Below are 19541 nucleotides of genomic sequence, written 5' to 3' on the forward strand. Positions count from 1 at the left end.
GGCTGAGGCAAGATAATTGTTTGAATCCGGGAGTCAGAGGTTGCAGTGAGCTGAGATTGCACCACTGCACTCCAGCCTGGGCAACAGAGTGAGACTCCATCTCAAAAAAAAATTTTTTTTCAGAAAAAAGAGAGAAACTTGCCCATGTTATGGAGCTAATGAGTGGTAGAGATGGGTTCTGAACCCAGGCAGTCTAGTTCTAGGATTCTGGCTTATGTCACCAAAAGAGATTAGGATACGAAAGGCCTTTAGGGAAAAATACAAAGCATGAGAAGTAAAAAAATGGAAATACTAAAAAATAATAGACTATTTATGGAGCTTTGCTCCTTATCAGTTATCTTTCTTCAGGCAGCTAGAAATGGTGGGAAACACTCAGGATCGAAGCTCTAGGAAAACTGGTTCCAAGTCTGGAACCTATGAGACTACAGCAAATTCCCCCAGTCTCTCAAGCTTCCTCCTCCTTGGGGTTAATAGCCAGTCTGCCAATCTTCAGGATGGTTGTGCAGGTCACAAGAGTTAATGGGTGTGTGTTTCAATGATCTATTACTGAAATGATCTATAATAAACCACCCCACTCTAAAACAGCTGGGCTTAGCTGGGCAGTTCTTTTGGTCCACATGGTGTTCATGAGGTTATTCATGTAGCTGCATTCAGCTAGTAGCTCAGTGGGGGTTGGAATGTCCAAGATGACTTCAACTACATATTATAGTGCTTAGCTGTAGTTTCTAGAATGTCTTGAGGAGTTGGCTGGGCCTCCCTCTCTCTCCAGGTGCCTGTCCAGCAGAGTAGCTACACTTCTTTATAACCAAGAAGGTAGAATCAGACGTTTTCAATCCTCTTAAGGCCTAGGCTCAGTACTGGCAGAATCACTTGTAGCACATCCTATTGGTCAAAGCAACCGACATGACCAGCCAGATTCAACAGGAGGTAAAACAGTCTATCTCTTGAGGAGAGAAACCGTATGCTCACCATGCAAGGACGGACAGAACTAGATGGCAGCTATCTTTGCAGAAAATCCACCACAGTGGTGCCCATAGGTGGGGATCAGAGTTCAACTGTCCCTTGCCCCCTAGAATTAGATAAAAAGAGTCTAATGAACTGTTAGCACAATGCTAAGTGCTGCGGCACACAAAATGCTCAGCAAGTGCTGATGATTATTATTAACCATTATTATTCTTTTAATAGCTTTTTTAAAACAGTCTAAGATAGCACTGTTACTGTATTCAGTTTAAAGTGATATACATGGGCCAAATGAACTTTGAGTTCTTTCCTAACCTTAATACCATGATTCTTTGAGTCTCTTTTTTACAGATTTGGAAACTGGGGTTTAGGAAGATTGCGTGACTTGTCTGGAGTCACACACTAAGCTAGTGCATGACGTCCACATTCAGAGATATCTCCCTCCCCTGAATATGCTGGTTTTCACTCGTTCATTTAAAAAATAATGTATTGGGCACCTACCACAAGCCCAAAGGAGTATACATAAACATATACTGACAATTATTTATTGAATACATCCTATGTAATATTGTGTCACTGAATCCTCATCACAAGCCTATGATGAACCCCCTTCCCATTTTACAGATGGGAATGAGGAAGAGCAAGGTAAAAAACAAACAAACAAAAAAACAGGGTCTACCGTCATGGGAATTACAGTCTACTAAAGAGGATATAGGATAGTCAAACAAATACTTAAATATATAATTACAAATTATTCTTGGAGTCGTACTGCTCTCGGAGTCCGAGTGCCCACCCTTTACCTCAAATCAAGGTCTCAGGTAACCCTGGCAATGGGTCTTCCTGCCAGTAGTAAAGATGGCGCTGAGCGCACGCGCGCACTTTCACACACCCCCATTACCCACAATGCAGCGGGGATAGGTGAGGCTCAGTTTCTGCCAGGAGCTAATATGGCTTCCATAGTTACACCGTTCTCTCTCTTCACCTAACCAGCGACCTTACTTTCCCAGACCAGACTGTCGAGCAGGAGCTAAGACTCCTTTTCCCCTCTGCTGACCGCCACTACAGGAGCGGTTGAAGCCAGACGACCACCTTGCGGAGTTAAACTCCGTAACCAGGAAGCACCACTTCCGCTGACGTCATTACGGCGACACGTGGATCCAAGATGGCGACGGCGATGGTGAGTGAAGGGGACTCCGGGAGCGGGAGCGGGAGCTGGAGCGGGGCCCTCCGGGGTATCCCAGGATCTTCCAGCACCCCATGCCTGGCCCTGAGCCACCTCCGGGACCCCTGACTCAGGCCTGAGGGCTATCTCTGACTGGGCTTGTCTTCCCTGAAATCCACCTCCCCGGCCGTGCCCCTGCACTCAGGCTTGTCAAGGCCCCGAGTTTTGGGGGAGGCGCCGTTTCGGAGGGAGACCTCGGCTGCTGCCTTCGCCGGTTCCCATTCTACTTTTGGTCTCCGCCCACTGTGAGCCCCATTTTCCATTTTTCACCTCCCAGTCCTGACCCCTCTGAAGACCCCCCCCCCGCGTTATTCTCATTCTTGCTCCTCCCCGTCGCGTCCAGACCCTGCTCTCTCCGCCTCCCCACCATCCTAACCAGTCCGCAGATGTGACCTCTCCTCTGACCACCCTCCCAGCCCAAGCGCTGCCTCAGATCCTTTTCAGAGCCCTGTCCTCACTTACACTCATAGCTGTCCCCATCGCGCACCCCCTTGACTGCCGCTACCCCAGAGCTTGCCTTCACCTACCCCACCCCCATCTTTCATCCCTAGACGCTTCCCTGCCCCGCCTGTCTTCTCTCAGTCAACTCCCTGCCCCTCTCTTAGGGACCTTTCACCCTGTTGGTTCTCAAACTTTACTGTGCATAAGAATCTCGGGGTGTGTAGCGGGAGGCATGCTAAAAATGCGGTTTCCTGAGCAGCCCCACTCCCAAAGATTCTAATTCCATAGGGCTAGGTGATGCCCAGGAATCTGCCCTTTTATAAGCACTCTAGTGATTATATAGTGGAGGTGGTCTGTGAACTACGTTTTGAAAAACACTAATAGCCCCACCTCACTGCTCTTCCCATTCCCCAACATGGCCACACAGCTCGTTAGGGATGAAGGCTCTTTATTATGAAGCTATATGTTGGGATGAAGTCTGTGTGTGGATGAGGGTGGAGGTAAAATAGCCATGCTTGGAAGTTGGGTCAGAGCTTGCGGGATCCTGGTGCAGAACCTTGGAAGTAAATCTTTGAAGGACTGGCCCTTTTTCCAAAAGTTTAGTTCAAATTCTGCTTGTCAAGAAACCAGAACTAAAATTGAAGTCACTTAGCCCAGAATGATTTCCTGGATCTTCCTGCATACTGCCTCCTCAGCAGATAATTTCATCCTGGGAGTGAATGACAAGGAAGACTCAGAGAAAAGGAAATGACATTTGACTTTAGCAAAGGAAGATTCTGGCTTAAATAATTTGGTGTTGGTTTTCTCCAAACAGGGATATATTATTGATTGGTAGCAATTTTCCCTCCTTCTCTTAGCTGACTGAGAACTTATCTTTTGTTTAATGAGGGATTCCTTATTTAGAACTTCAGAGGTCAGGTAAAATGATTTCATGGCCTTACCTGGTTTCTGTGGTTTCAGACTTCAGGCTGAACCACGAGTGGGGCAAATCCTCAAAGTAGTATGTTGAAACCTATATATATGTATATATATTCTGGTACTACATTCAGAACAGAGATAGTGTAAGAACTTAAAAGGAAATCACACCCTCTCTTGCTATAAGGAAAACATTGAGTAAAGTATTTACGGCACTGCACTGGGAAATCCCTGCCTTGTTCAGAGATTTTTAAGAGGTTATAAGCTAGCAATACATATATGTGGTACACATCTATTTAGTCAACAAATATTTGAGTACCAATTCTGTTCCAGGAACTAGGGGTGTAGTTGTGAATTAGAGGGTCAAGGTCCCTACACTTGTGGAGCCTTTCTGGTTTGAGGAGACAGGCAGTGAACGAATAAATATGTGAACAAAATAATGGCACCAGTAGATGCTGTGAGGACAGCAAAATGAAGTGATAGTGATTAGGGATGACTGGGTGACACAACTACTTTGGATTGAGTGGGCAGAAAGAAGTCTTCTCAGGTGACTTGAGTTAAAACGTAATTAACAAGGAACCAGCCTTGCAAAGAATGTTCCAAGCAAAGGAAATGGCAAGTGTAAGGGGCCGATGTGGAAGGGAGCTTGGTGTTTTTGAGGAACACACAGAAGGCTGGAGGGGCCGAAGCATGATGAGGGTTGGGGTAGGAGAGAATGATACAGGATGAAACTGGAGGGAAGCAAGAGCAACTGTTTTGAGAAGCATGCCTGGAAATGGGATGGACTGCGGTCTACATTTTGTTGTCTGTGGATTGCGTTTTGAAATAGAGTGTTGTATTAGGCTGCTTCCCCTTCCCATCCCCTTCAGGACAGTACTAGAAGGGAGCCAGCTTGTTCTCGGTTGGCACAGAGGCTGTGGAAAGGAGTTTGGATTTTAGTCTAAGCACAGTGGAAGGGACAGTGATTTTTGCCCAGCATGGTGACTCACACCTGTAATCCCAGTACTCTGGGAGACCAAAGCTGGGAGATCGCTTGAGCTCAGGAGTTTGAGACCAGCTTGGACAACATGGCAAACCCTATCTCTACAACAAAAATACAAAAAGAAAAAATTAGCTGGGTTTGGTGGTATGCACCTGTAGTACCAGCTACTTGGGGGGCTGAGGTGGGAGGATCACTTGAACCTCAGTGAGCCCTGATCACAGCACTGCACTCCAGCTTTGGCAACAGAGCGAGACCCTGTCTTAAGAAACAACAACAGGCCGGGAGCAGTGGCTCATGCCTGTAATCTCAGAATTTTGGGAGGCTGAAGCAGGCAAATCACTTGAGGCCAGGAGTTCAACATCAGCCTGGCCAACATGGTGAAACCCTGTCTTCTAAAAATACAAAAATTAGCAGGGTGTGGTGGCATGCACCTATAATCCCAGCTACTCGGGAGGCTGAGCCACGAGAATCGCTTGAACTCTGGAGGCGGAGGCTACAGTGAGCCAAGATTGTGTCACTGCGCTCCAGCCTGGGCGACAGAGTGAGACCCTATCTCAAAAAAACAAAACAAAACAAAAGACATCACCACCAACAAAACCCTCAAAGTACGGTGATTTAGTGTTTGTTGTGCCACCTGGGAGTATTGTACTGAAAACAGGTAACTGATTTAAAGAAACTGAGTATGTAACGTATGCAGTGACCCGCAGAGGCCAGTTTAAAGGGTGCATATGGAGAAGCTTCATATCTGGTGCAATAGTGAAAAGGTGTGGAAGCAAATTTATTACAGGGGTATGTGAGGAAGGGGCAAAGTGGAGTCACGGGCTTGAGTTTGGTCTGTGTCAGCACTTCATTACACGGAAGTCAGAATAGTCCCCACACCCTCATACACACCCTCATTTCATAACCATTGGGGCGAGGGGGTGCGGTAGATCTACTTTGGAGAGTATGGGTCTCTGAGGTGAGTCATACAGCCAAGGAGGAACTGAACTAGTGGATTCAGTGGCCGTGGGAACAGCTGGGTTTTTAGTTTGTCCTTTGTTTTGAAAGTTAGGGTTGTGGGTGCAAGTGCAGTGGCATGTGAGCTTTTCCCTTTCTCTCTTTTCTTGGTGAATGGCTCTTCTTCCCCAAGGGTTGTGCCACCAGCTCCCAGAACAATGTTAGTATACAGAGTGTTTCCTGAACCTGCAGGGCAAGACTTCTCCCTCCATAGAAGATAGCTGGTGTAAACTGAAGTTCTCTTTGATTTTCCTGTCTTCTTCCATCCTTAGATTTAGACTACTCTGTAAAGTTACAGGATACAGTGTTGATCTAGCTAGGTCTGAATTGAGATGCAGGCTCATGTCTCACTCTTTATGGAAAACGGTTCTTGGGAATATTATTTCACTGAAACTTGGGAAATGTCCACTGAGTACATTTCTAGATGCGTCAGGAGTCTAGAAACTTCAGTTTGGAGAATAAAACTCTACTTCTCTCACGTCATTGTTCATATTGTTTTGGTTTTTATTATAATCTTCTTTATGGATGTAATTCATATGCCATAAAATTCGCCCCTTTAAAGTATATAATTTAGTGGGTTTTAGTGTTCTTCTAGGTTGTGCATACACTACATGTGATGGTTATCACCATTGTGTAATTCGGAACATTTCATCACCCCAAAAAGAGAGTCACTCCCTACTCTTCCCTCCCCACAGCCCTAGGCAACTACTAATTTACCTTCTGTCCCTATAGATTTGCCTATTCTGGACATTTCGTACAAAGATAATTATATAATATGTGATATTTTGTGTCTGGCTTCTTAGCATAATGTTTTCAAAGTTTGTTCATGTTGTATCATGTATCAGTAGTGCCACATCCCTTTTTATGGCTGAATCTTCCCTTGTATGGATGTACCACCGCTTGTTTATCACTCATCAGTTGATGGATATTGGGATTGTTTTCACTTTTTGGTTGTTAGGTATAATGCCGCTGTGAACATTCAGGTGTAAGTTCTTGTGTGAACATACGTTCAGTTTCCATAGGTGTATAGAAGTGTATTCCTGCATCAGTTCACACTGTTTTGAGGTTACTTGGGTTTGATCCAGTCCAGAAACAGGAATGGAATGAATGACATCAAGATTCCTTTGTGCTAATGGAGCCAATGCCAGTAGTCCCTCCAGCCCCAGTCAAAGGCACAGAAACTGGTTTTGTTTGTTTGTTATTATTATTTGAGACAGGGTCTCACTCTGTCATCCAGGCTGGAGCGCAGTGGCACGATCATAGTTCACTGCAGCCTCCACCTCCCGGGCTCAGGCGATCATCTCACCTTAGCCTCCTGAGTAGCTGGGACTACAGGCACGCATCACATCCACCTAATTTTTTAATTATATTTTTCTTAGAGACGGGGTCTTGCTGTGTTGCCCAGGCTAGCCTTGAACTCCTGGCCTCAAGCAATCCTCCCGTCTTGACCTCCCAAAGTGCGGGGATTACAGGTGTGAGTCACTGTGCCCAGCAAAAACTGTTTTTAATGGTGGAATATGGTGCTAATCAGGTTGGATGATAGAGTCCTGGAACAGAAGGCCGGAGGCCTGAACTGTGCCATCAGTCTTGTGTGCGGGAAGTTGCTGTCTCTTCTGGACCCCATGTACAGGAGGACATGAGCTGACTGAACCGCTGGAGCAGGAGCCAGCAGCCTGGGCTTGGTTCCAGCGCTGCCACTGGTGCATTGTGTGGCCCAGCGCTGCCACTGATGCATTGTGTGGCCTGGGGCAAATTACTTTGGCTTCATTAGTCTGTTTTCCACATATGTCATGTGTGAAATTAAGGTTTGTACTTGATGATTTCCAAATTCCGAGTTGAAAATTTTGTAGTTTGGAATACTTTAAGGTGAGTTTTGCTAATATGCCTGTGAAATCAGACTTATTTTGTTTTTTCTATGATGATGGTTGCTGTGATCTTTCCAAGCTGTTGTGTTGGTTGTATTGTCTGTCTGATCACCCAGGTTTCCCCACCTGGCTCATGTTCTGCAGGAGCTACTGTGTCCTTGGAGCTGAGGTGCTGACATCGGGCCTTGGTTAAACGTGTTTCTCTGAGGGGTCCCTTTAAAGGAATGCCCTTAATCCCCCTCAGGAAGTACAGAGGAGGTTGGGATCACATTAAGTTGCCTCTTGGTTTCTGTTTTACAACTTGGACAAACGTCTCCCTTTGATCTTGGCATTAAAGAAGCACGTCACAGAATGTTGGAGAAGGTTGAGTTTTGATCTCTGGGCACTGGCAAAAAGGTGGGAAGGACCCAGGATGAGAAGAGCCATCTGGCCACAGATGAATAATAGGAGCCACTACCACCTCCAAGCCTGCTTTGATCCCTGAACCATTTGCTGACACTAGAGTTTCCCAAATGGGGCATGGATGGGGACACCCAGGACTTCTCAGTTCCATCTCATTCCTTTTCATTGCTTCCTTCTCTCCCTTCCTAACATGGTTTCTCACCTATGCCTGATGCATTAAACCGACAGACCTCCCAGGGTTTGAAATCCTCTTATGCTTGGTCTGAGAATCTGGGCTAGACTCCCAGCTGTGACACTGTGATTACTTTTGTGACTTTGGACTGATTGGTTATGTGATTTTGGGAAAACTGTTTGCCCTTTTAAACCTCAATTACCTTATATTAAAATTTTTTATTGTGGTAATAACAAAATCTACCACTTTAAGCTTTTTTTTTTTTTTTTTTTTTTGAGACAGAGTCTCACTCTGTCGCCCAGGCTGGAGTGCAATGGTGCGATCTCAGCTCACTGCATTACTGCAACCTCTGTCTCCTGGGTTCGAGTGATTCTTCTGCCTCATCTTCCCAAGTAGCTGGGACTACAGGCCTGTACCACCACACCTGGCTAATTTTTGTATTTTTAGTAGGGACAGGGTTCCGCCATGTTGGCCAGGCTGGTCTCAAACTCCTGACTTCGGGTGATCCACCTGCCTCAGCCTCCCAAAGTGCTGGGATTACAGGCATGAGCCACCATGCCTGGCCCACTTTAAGCATTTTTAAGTGTGCAGTTCAGTGGCATTAAGTACGTTTACACGTATGCAGCTGTTAGCACCATCTGTCTCCAGAACTTTTGCATCATCTCATTTTTGAAACAAGGATGATATTCTCAAGGGATTGTTGTGATGATTAAATGAAATATGAGATGAAAGTGCTAGCACAAAGAGGGCACTCTGTAACTTTACTCCAAGGTTTGAAGTCTTCCCGAGGTGAGCTATCTAAGCCTGCTGCTTGGGCTAGCTGAGAGTTCTTTTATAAATACCCAAGGTGGAAACAGGAGATCAGTATGTTTCTGCACTTTCTGGCGTCAAGGTTGAAGTCTGGTTGCCTGTTGCTTTGTGAGGGTGGTTATTAGTTTCACCTGGACTTCCGCAGCGCAGCCTGCTGTGCGTTTTTCCCTACCCCCAAATTACAGCTTTGAGTCTTTCATGTGTCTCTGTTGAACAGCTAATCTGTGTCTGTGGGCTCTGAAATAAAGACTACATTTTCAGTTTTCTGTGGCTAATTTTTTTGTTTGTTTGTTTGTTTGTTTCTTGCTCTGTGAGTTCTTTAGTTCCGTGGGCCTGCTTGGTAAGTAGTCTCTAGCTGTCATTAGCCTTCATTCACATGCAGTTGGATTCTTGGTAAGCTTTAACTGACTGGGTAATTGACTTCAGTTAACTGTTGGCAAACTGTGCCCAAAGCCTTTTTCTTTTTTTTTCTCTCTTCTTTTTCCTTTTTTTTTTTTTTTTTGCTTAATCTGAGGGAGCAGTTACTGACATGGTCTCAAAATGGTGACTGTTGCCAGGCACAGTGGTTTACACCTGTAATCCCAGCACTTTGGGAAATGCCGAGGGCGAGGTGGGTCATTTGAGGTCAGGAGCTCAAGACCAGCCTGGCCAACATGGCGAAACCCTGTCTCTACAAAAATAGAAAAAATTCGCCGGGTCTGGTGGCAGGCACCTGTCATCCCAGCCACTCAGGAGGCTGAGGCAGGAGAATCACTTGAACCCAGGAGGTGGAGGTTGCAGTGAGCTGAGATCGTATCACTGCACTCCAGCCTGGGCAACAGAGCTAGACTCTGTCTCAAAAAAAAAAAAAAAGTGACTGTCTTTTAGAAAGAAAAAGAAGAATCTAGTCTATTGCTAAGGAAAATGCTGCTTTTCCAGTAGGAAAGGCATGGAACAGGAACCAAAAAGACGGTTCAGATTGGCCAGATGTATTGCTGCTAGTTGATGCTATTTATGGGAAAGGAGATTGCAAGGCAGAGGGCTCCAGAAAAAGTTAACTTCTGGTTACAGAGAAATGCAAGTGAATGAAATAATTTTTCGTTCTCAGGGAAACTTCCATTTTCTTTGGAAGATGTTAATTGTTTACACCTTTCAAACTGGGTGGGGTGAATTTGGAGTGGCTGGGGGTACTTTTGAATCCTAGCAGCCCTTCATTAGACAGCTGTTTGGGGGAGATATTTCTGAGTGCCCAACCCACCCCACCCCCAAGAATAAAACAGATGGGGAGGGAGAGACCTTGATTCTTGGTTCTCTTGAGCGTTATAACATTCCAGGTCACCTGTATCTTTGCCAGTGATGGTGTGTTAGATTACAGCACAAAAGGCTTCTAGATTGCCATCACCTTGTTCCTTGATATGCTGCCTATGCGGTCTCGTGGCTTGCAAGCCAAGTAGCAAAAGCAAAATGATGTTGAATGGGCTGGTTCACATCTCTTAGGACTCCTTGCATGGCTCTGAACATGCAGAAGATGATTACTAAATATTTAATTGACTTTTCAGACTGAACCTCGCATGGGAGTTAATGCGGCAATCAATTAAAAATTAAAAGAAAATTTAAAGGAATTTCCTAAGAAGCGGGTACTTTGCTCTTTCCTTACAGAAAAGAACTGCAGACCAAACATCCTCTATCAGGCTATCAGGAATATAGAAGGTGATGAAGTCATAGAATCACAAAAAGTTGGAACGGTATCCAGGGGTTTTACCAGAGACCCATGAACTTCTATTCCTTGATTCTCTATGTATTGGAATATTTTTTTCTGAGATCAGTATCTGTAGCTTTGATAAGTTTCTCAGAGGGATTTGTGACACCCTCCCCAAGATTAAAAATTGCTGATCTGTCTGTTTACCCACATACCTGGTGCCAGAATCCCCTCTGCATAATTCTTACCTTCGCCCACTTTCTGCACATCTTCTGTGGAACTCATCCCAGTATTTTCAGAGGCAACCCATTTCCTTCACTTCTTAAAATATAAATGAATATTTGTCTTTAATTTTTAAATTTTTTTAGAGACAGGGTCTCACCCTGTCACCCAGGTTGGAGTGCAGTGGTGAAATCATAGCTCACTCTAACTGCAGCCGTCGGACTCCTGGGCTCAGGTGATCCTCCCACATAATTATAGATATTAGCTACTATGCCCAGCCTAAATGTATTTATTTCATTTTATTTATTTATTTATTTATTTTTATTTTGAGACAAGGTCTCACTCTGTTGCCCAACCTGGAGTGCAGTGGCGTGATTTCTGCTCACTGCAACCTCCACCTCCCAGGCTCAAGTGATCCTCCCACCTCAGCCTCCAGAGTAGCTGTGACTACAGGCAAGCACCACCATTCCTCATTAATTTTTTGTATTCTTTGTAGAGACGAGGTTTTGCTCAGGCTGGTCTCAAACTCTTGGGCTCAAGCGATCCACCTGCCTCGGCCTCACAAAGTGCTGGGATTACAGTCGTGAGCTACTGTGCCCGTAAATGTATTTATTTTTAATAAGGGTGATCCATGTATGTGGAAAAAAGTATTAAAAAGCTATAAAAGTATCAAAACATTATGTTGTGTGCCTACCATAAATATATTCAATTTTTACTTGTCAGTCTTTAAAAAGCTATAAAATGGATCAGGCACAGTGGCTCACACCTGTAATCCCAGCATTTTGGGAGACTGTGTTGCTCATAAAGGAATACCTGAGGCTGAGTAATTTATAAAGAAAAGAGGTTTATTTGGCCAGGTTTGGTGGCTCATGCTTGTAATGTCAGCACTTTGGGAAGCTGAGGCAGGTGGATCGCTTGAGCCCAGGAGTTCAAGACCATCCTGGGCAACATGATGAAACCCAGTCTCTATTAAAAATACAAAAATTAGGGCTGGGCACGGTGGCTCACGCCTGTAATCCCAGCACTTTGGGAGGCTGAGGCGGGCAGATTCTAGTGGGTATGTGGTGGTACCTCACTGTGGTTTTGGTTTGCATTTTCCTATTGACAAATGATATTAAATATATTTTATGCTTATTAGTCATTCATATATCATCTTTGGTGAATTTCTGTACAAATCTCTTGTCCATTTTTAAATTGGATTGTCATTTTCTTATTAAGTTTTAAGTGTTCTTTGCATATTCTGGATATAAGTTCCTTATCAGGTATTGATTTGCAAAGAATTTTCCGCTAGTCTTTGGCCCATCTTTTCATTTTCTTAGTGGTGTCTTTGGAAGTGTAAAAGTTTTTAAATTTTTATGAAATTTAATTTATTATAATTTTTTTAATGGATTCTGGTTTTGGTGTTGTATCTAAGACATTTTTGTCTAACCCAAGATCATAATGATTTCTTATTTTTTTGTATAGAGGTTTTTGAGTTTGAGCTTTTTTGTTTAGTTCTGTGATCCATTTTGACTTAATTTTTGTGTGTATGTTCTGAGGTTCCATGTGCATATGGCTACCTAGTGGTCCCAGCACTATGTTTTGAAAAGACTTATGTTTCTCTATTGAATTTGCCTTGTCAGCTTTGTTGAAAATCAATTTACTATAAATGTAAAGATTTATTTCTAGACTTTTAATTGTTTTCCACTGATCTTTATGCATATTCTTACCACACTGTCTTGATATTGTAGCTTTATAATATGTTTAGAAATTATGTAGTATAAGTCCTCCAATTATGTTTTTAAGGTTGTTTTAGATGTTCTGGGTCCTTTGTATTTCCATATAAATGCTAGAATCAGCTTGTCAGTTTCTACAGAAAAACCTGCTGGAATTTTGATAAGGATTGCATTGAATCTATAGATCAATTTGGGGAGAACTGACATCCTGACAATATTGAGTCTTCTAGTCCATGAACATGGAATATCTCCCCAATTACCTTTGTTCATTTCTCAGCAATTTCAGAATTTTCAATATACAAGTCCTTTTAAAAATATATATTCCTAAATATTTTATTCTTTTTGATACTAAGTGGAGCTTTTTTTTTTTAGTTTTAGTTTTGGATTGTTGTTGCTAGTATATGGAAATACAATTAATTTTTCTATATTTATCTTATAGTCTGACCTTGCTCAACTTGTTTATTAGTTCTAGTAGTTGTTTTGTGTATTCCTTAGGATTTTCTAGATACACAATGATGTGATCTGCAACTAAAAGCACTTTTTGCTTATTTCTTTTAATTTTTTCCCCTATGCTTCTTCAGGGGTGCCCTTAATTATTAATGTATTTGCTTTAGTGCAGTGGCTTATAGTATAGTGTTGAATGGAAATGGCAAGAGTAGGCATCCTTGCCTTGTTCCTGATCTTAGGGGAAATAATTCAGTTTTTCACTACTGAGTGTGATGTTGGCTGTGGATTTTGCATAGCTGCCCTTTATCTGATTGAGGAAGTTCCCTTCTAATCCTAAATTGTTGAGAGTTTTAATGATGAATATGTTGGATTTTGTCAACAGCTTTTTCTACATCTATTATGATGATCATATGATTTTTGTCCTTTATTCTGTTTATCTGGTGTGTTATATTAATTGATTTTCAAATATTAAGCCAACCTGGGATAAACACCACTTGGTCATGATGTATAAACCTGGATTCAATTTTCTAATATTTTGTTAAGAATTTTTTCATCTGTTCATCATCATGATGAACACACAGGATAGTTGTCTGTAGTTTCCTTTTCTTGTGATGTCTTTGCCTGGCTTTGGTACATGGTTTTTAAAAATTTATTTAGACAAATGAAAAAAGGCTATACATAAACTACATAAACCCGCTGTGCCTCTTTTTTTTTCTACGTAATAGGTTATGTTGGCAGTACTTCAGTAACAGTTCTACCTTCTATTTAAGTATATATTACTAAATTACCCTCCCTAAAGACTGTACCAGTTTACCTACATCTAGGCTAATCATACTTTTTAAAGCTTTATAACTCTGTTAAGCAAAAAATGAGATGTCATTATTTTGACCTACAGTTTTTAAATTATGAATGATGCTGAGCATCTTTTTGTGTTTGGCCATTTGAGCTTTTTTTTTTAACTGCCCATTCGTATTTCTTTTGGATTATTTGTCCTTTATCGGTTTCTAAGTGTCCTTGTATATTGAAGAAAGTAGTTCTTGGTCAAGTATGTTAAATGTTTTTACCTAAACTCTTTTTCTTTCTCTTTGGTGTATTTTTTTCATTTTTTTCCTTTATATACTTTTTCTTTATACCTTCTGGATTTTGCTTTATTCTTAGGAAACTTTCCACGAAGATTATTTAAAACCATATCTATATTTTCTTCTAATACTCCTATTTTAATTATACTTGTAAATCTTTATGTTCTTTCCACCAGTATCAAACACTTTGGATAGCTCTCTAGCTCACGTGTTCTCTCTCATGTGTATATATATATATATATATATGATTAGGGCTGGGCACGGTGGCTCACGCCTGTAATCCCAGCACTTTGGGAGGCCGAGGCAGGCAGATTCTAGTGGGTGTGTGATGGTACCTCACTGTGGTTTTGGTTTGCGTTTTCCTATTGACAAATGATATTAAATATTTTTATATATTTAATTTATATATAAATATATATTTATATAAATATATAAAAATTTATACATAAATATATATAAATTTATATAAATATATAAAAATTTATATATAAATATGTATAAATTTATATATAAATTTATATATATGTATATTTTTAAAGAGATAGGGTCTCCCTCTGTCATCTGTGCTAGAGTGCAGTGGCACAATCATAGCTCGCTGCAACCTCAAACTCCTGAACTCAAGCGATCCTCCTGCCTAGCCTCCCAAGTAGCTAGGTCTGCAAGCCCACTTCACCATACCCAACTAATTTTTAAATAATTTTGTAGAGACAAGGTCTCATTATTTTGTCCAGGCTGTTCTCAAACTCCCGTCTGTCCTCAAGTGATTCTTCTGCCAAAGTGCTGGGATTGCAAGTGTGAGCCACCATGCCTGGCCTGGGTAGCTCTACATTTTAATGTTTAGTAAAACTAGTCTGCCTTCATTATTCCTCTTTTCAAAATCATCCCAAAGTAAAGGACAAATACCAAATTGACTACAATGGTTTGTTAAAAGAAAGGCATTGAATTGGGGGAGAGACAAGTGAGACAAACAATCAGAGGAAAAGAATTGGAGAGGGATGGTCAAAGGAGAAAAACAAGCAGTTCATCTGTGGCAGTACAGTTCTTCTTGAACACCTCTAATCGTGACCTCAAACTGTCCCTAAGCATGGTTCCCAGCCTGGTGACAGACCTCTGTTCACTTGACGGTGACAGACCTCTGTTCACTTGGCTGTGCCAGTCTGAGTGGAGCTGGACTTACTTCACTTTGCAGATAACTTGCTGTGTGACCATGGGTCTTTCAGTTTCCCTCTCTGACCTCCTGGATTATAGGACATCTGAAGTTCTTTTAAAAACTTTTTTTTTGAGATGAAGTCTCATTCCGTCACCCAGACTGGAGTGCAGTGGCGCAATCTTGGCTCACTGCAACCTCTGCCTCCGAGGTTCAAGCAGTTATCCTGCCTCAGCCTCCCAAGTAGCTGGGATTACAGGTGTGTGCCACCACACCTGGCTAATTTTTGTATTTTTAGTAGAGACAGGGTTTCACCATCTTGGTCAGGCTGGTCTCAAACTCCTGACCTCGGGTGATCCGCCCTCCTCGGCCTCTCAAAGTGCTTGGATTACAGGTGTGAGCCACCGCACCCAGCCCTAAAAACTGTCTTTTTAACCCCATCAAACCCAACTTGGAATGGAACTTTGCCTTGTTTTGTTTTACTTTTACATTACTTTGGTTGATAAAATGTCAAATATTCTCAAGGGAATTATGAACTTCTTGAGCTTCAAGGGAGGTTGTGAGACGTCTGATTCAACCTGTTCATCAGGGCAGAGACCTCCTCTGCCACCTCCTCCCATGGTCACTCAGCTCACGGTGACGGTTGCATAGCTTTTCTGTTAGAAGAGCCCTTAGAGTGGGCCCACTGCATCTCCCTTGCAGTGTCCTCCTTGGTTCTGCTTTCTTGTGCAACCCAAAACAAGTCCACCCTGCCTTATCAAGCACCTACTATGTGCCAAGTGCTCTATGAACTTTATTTAATCTTTACCACCATCACCCTACCATGAGGTTAGTAGTATTTTCCTAGTTTACAGATAAAAACCCAAGACTCAAAAGAGTTATACAAATTTACCCAAAGTCACACAGCTAGGAAGTGGTAGGTTTGGGATTTGAATTCATGTCTGTATGGCCCTCAAAGCCTGTGCTTTTTCTGGTACACCAGTGGTTTTCAAAGTGTAATTTCAAGAGCAGCAGCATCTTCTGGGAACTTGCTAGAAGTGCACATTCTCGGGCCCTGCCCCAGACCCAGGTGTTTTAGTAAGCCCTCCTGGTAGTTTCCATGCATGCTCAAGTTTCACCACTGCATGTCATGTATTCCGCTTCTGTACCTGGCTGCTGCTTCTCTTCACATTTGACCAAGAATTTATAAGTGATTTCTCTTTTTTCTTTTTCATTTTTTTTTTTTTTTGAGACATAGTCTCGCTTTGTCACCCAGGCTGGAGTGCAGTGGTGTGATCATGGCTCACTGACTCAGGTGATCCCTCCCACCTCAGCCTCCCCATTAGCTGGGGCTACAGGCACGTGCCACCACGCCCAGCTAACTTTTTGTATTTTGGGTAGAGGTGGGGTTTCAGCATGTTGCCAAGGCTGGTCTCAACACTCCTGGGCTCAAGCAATCCACCCACCTCTGCCTCCCAAAGTGCTGGGATTATAGGCATGAACCACTGCACCGGGCTAGATTATTTCATTTATCCTTATTAGATGTAAAATCTAGGACTGGATATTACTACGTCTCCAGAGCAGAAATGTGCTGCACACAGCCCTCTTTCCCCAAACACACACACACACACACACACACTCACACACACACAGTAGCCAGAGTAACCTTTAAAACTGCAGATATGATTTATTCCTTTTCTACTTAAAATTCCTGAGTCTCCTCACTGCACTGAGAACAAAGCCCAACACTTGCAGCTCATAGGATGGTCCGTGAACCAAAAGTGTCCTCATTACCTAGGAGCTTGTTAGAAATGCAGAGTCTCAGGCCCTACCCAGACCTTCTGAATCAGAATCTGCATTTTAACAATGTCACCAAGTGATTTAAATGCACATTAAACTTTAAGAAGCACCAGTCTATATATTACCTGCCAAAAACTCATAGTTGCCACCAGGCCTTTGCGTCTGTGTTTTGTGCTTTCTGGAACCTTCTCTCTTTCCTCTCGCCTCCCTTCAGGTTTCAGGGTAGACTTCAGTTCTTAGATTTGCACTCCTTCCCTGCCGCAAGACTGGGTATATTGCTGCTCCCATGTACTCCCCAACATATTGCTCTTAGCCTCTTAACTTGCTGAGAGCATCTGGGACCTAGTGTTGTGATGGGCTGATGGCTCATCTGTGTCCCCCCACCCGCCTGAAAGCTCCTTGTGGGCATGTATTCTGTGAGGCTGGCACAGTGCCTGACACACAGTAGGTGCTCAATAAGTAGTTGGTGAACTAATTTCTTTTTTTTTTTTTTGAGACGGAGTCTCGCTCTTGTCCCCCAGGCTGGAGTGCAATGGCGCTATCTTGGCTCACTGCAACCTGCGCCTCCCGGGTTCAAGCAATTCTCCTGCCTCAGCCTCCCAAGTGTCTGGGATTACAGGCACCTGCCACCACGCTCGGCTAATTTTTGTATTTTTAGTAGACGGGGTTCACCATGTTAGCCAGGCTGGTCTCGAACTCCTGACCTCAGGTGAACCGCCCGCCTCAGCCTGCCAAAGTGCTTGGATTACAGGCATGAGCCACCGAACCCAGCCTGTTGAACTAATTTCTGTACTGGTTTGAACATGGGCTTTGGGCTCAACCAGGCTAAATCCTGTTTAATCCTAATATTGTTCACTGCTAATCCTGAGAGCCTGTCTGACTCTCAGTTTCCTCATCTGTGAAATGGGAATAATAAGAGTCCCTACCTCATAGGATTATTTTCATTGAGTTATTCCATGGACAGAACCTAGAACTGTGCTTAGCACATAATTAGCATTCAATAAATGTTAGCTGCCATTGTTATGAACATCATCGTTACAGTCTCCTCATTTGTAATGCAATTCACCTGCCTGAAAAGAGCATCCTTGTTCCTCCACGTTCTGGCTGGATGACCTTGGGCAAGTTACTTAACCTCTGGGCTCTGGGTCTCAGATTAACACCACCTGCGAAATGGTGACCAAAATCTCCAGGTACCTGTAGTTGTGAGGATACCACAAATAAATGTTTGTCAGTGCCTAGCAGGGTGCAGGGACTTGGTAAGTGGAAAGAAGGAACCAGGTCTGTCACCGTGCCTTGTGCTTAGGAGGTGCTCAGTGACTCTGGCTTCTTCTTGTTTTTTGGTGGTGTTTTCCTGTTGGGGCATTCTTGTTGTGTCTTTTTGTTTTTGTTTTTTATGTGTATACTTGCTCCATTGGTTTGAGACTGGAACAAAAGTGTATTGAAGTCTTTCAGGATTTGCTTTTCATTCCTCTGCAACCTGAGCTTCGCAGAGAGCCCTTGAGTTCCCTAGGGTGGTGTCTCTCAACTAAATCTGGGGGATTCTGTTTCAAAAGAAGGTAGAACTGCAGTAACTGCTTGGACTTAATTGGCTTGATAACCAGAGGAGATTGTGATCCCCTGCACTGGTTTCAAATCACATATCAGATGAGACAAAAAGTTCTGGTGTCCAGCTTCTTAGGAGGAGACATTCAGAACACAGGTTATTGATGAGCAAGAAATAATGATAATCATACTTACATATAAGGGTTGTGGCTTACTGCTTATTAATGCTTTCAAATTCATGTTCTTTTTTGAGTTCCACTTCTACCACATGAATCTATCCTAGTAAATGAGGACACAGCCCAGCAAAGTTGAAGTTGATTGCCCAGTGCTGCACAGCTGAGGGGAGGGTATAACTCCCTGGCCTTATTTTGGGGCCCCAGGCTCAGTGCTTTCCCTAGCATATGATGGCCACCCCATTATTGGTTGTCAAGATGCAGTTTTAAATCTAGTCAAAGAGAAATACAGACCGCTACATCCCTTCTGAGAGGTTTCTATGGTCTGGGATAGACACTTCTACCTAAGCAGTGGTTTTTGTCTTTGACTGCAGTTTAGGATGACCTAGAGCAGTGCTGCTTAAACTTTAACTCGGGGAACTTGCTGAAATGCAGGTTCTGATTTACTAGTTCTAGGGTAGGGCCCCTGATTCTGCATTTCTTTTCTTTTTTAAAATAAAATTTAGGAGGTACCAAGTGCAGCTTTGTTACATGGGTAGATTGGGTAGTGGAGAAGTCTGGGCTTTTAATGTAACCATCCCCCGAATAATGTACATTGTGTCCAGTAAGTAATTTCTCATCCCTCACCACCCCTACCCTTCAGAGCCTCCAATGTCTATTATTCCACACTGTATGTTCATGTGTACACATTATTTAGCTCCCACTTATAAGCAAGGACATGCAGTATTTGACATTGTTTCTGAGTTATTTCACTTAAGATAATAGTCTCCAGTTTCATCCATGTTGCTGCAAAAGACATGATTTTATTCTTTTTTATGGCTGAAGAGTATTCCATTTTGTGTGTGTGTGTGTATACATTTATACAGTGTCCCAAGTCCTAGGTATCCCTGAAGGCTTAGAAAGAAAAGGTGGGAGGTGCTGCTGGAAAGGCACTGAGGCCGGTGGGTGGAAGTTCCTCCATACCAAGCTAGGATTACTCTAACCTCAGTGTTCA

The 19541-nt window shown here is 43.0% G+C and overlaps 1 protein-coding gene across 3 annotated transcripts in view; it reads left to right on the forward strand.

The window, feature by feature from the left end:
- Positions 1-1880: 1880 nt before the first annotated feature.
- The window catches only part of TM9SF4 (transmembrane 9 superfamily member 4), a 55893-nt gene continuing 38232 nt past the window's right edge, over positions 1881-19541 (forward strand). Inside the window, exon 1 of one of the 3 annotated variants that reach the window (XM_054466919.2) lies at positions 1881-2137. In XM_054466919.2, the coding sequence (XP_054322894.1) occupies positions 2123-2137 (15 nt within the window). In that variant the 5' untranslated portion in view covers positions 1881-2122. The remainder of the gene's footprint in view (positions 2138-19541) is intronic. The other 2 variants (XM_054466922.2, XM_063659123.1) reach the window with 2 other exon arrangements.

This window comes from Pongo pygmaeus, chromosome 21, assembly GCF_028885625.2.
Source record: "Pongo pygmaeus isolate AG05252 chromosome 21, NHGRI_mPonPyg2-v2.0_pri, whole genome shotgun sequence".
Lineage (NCBI taxonomy): Eukaryota > Metazoa > Chordata > Mammalia > Primates > Hominidae > Pongo > Pongo pygmaeus.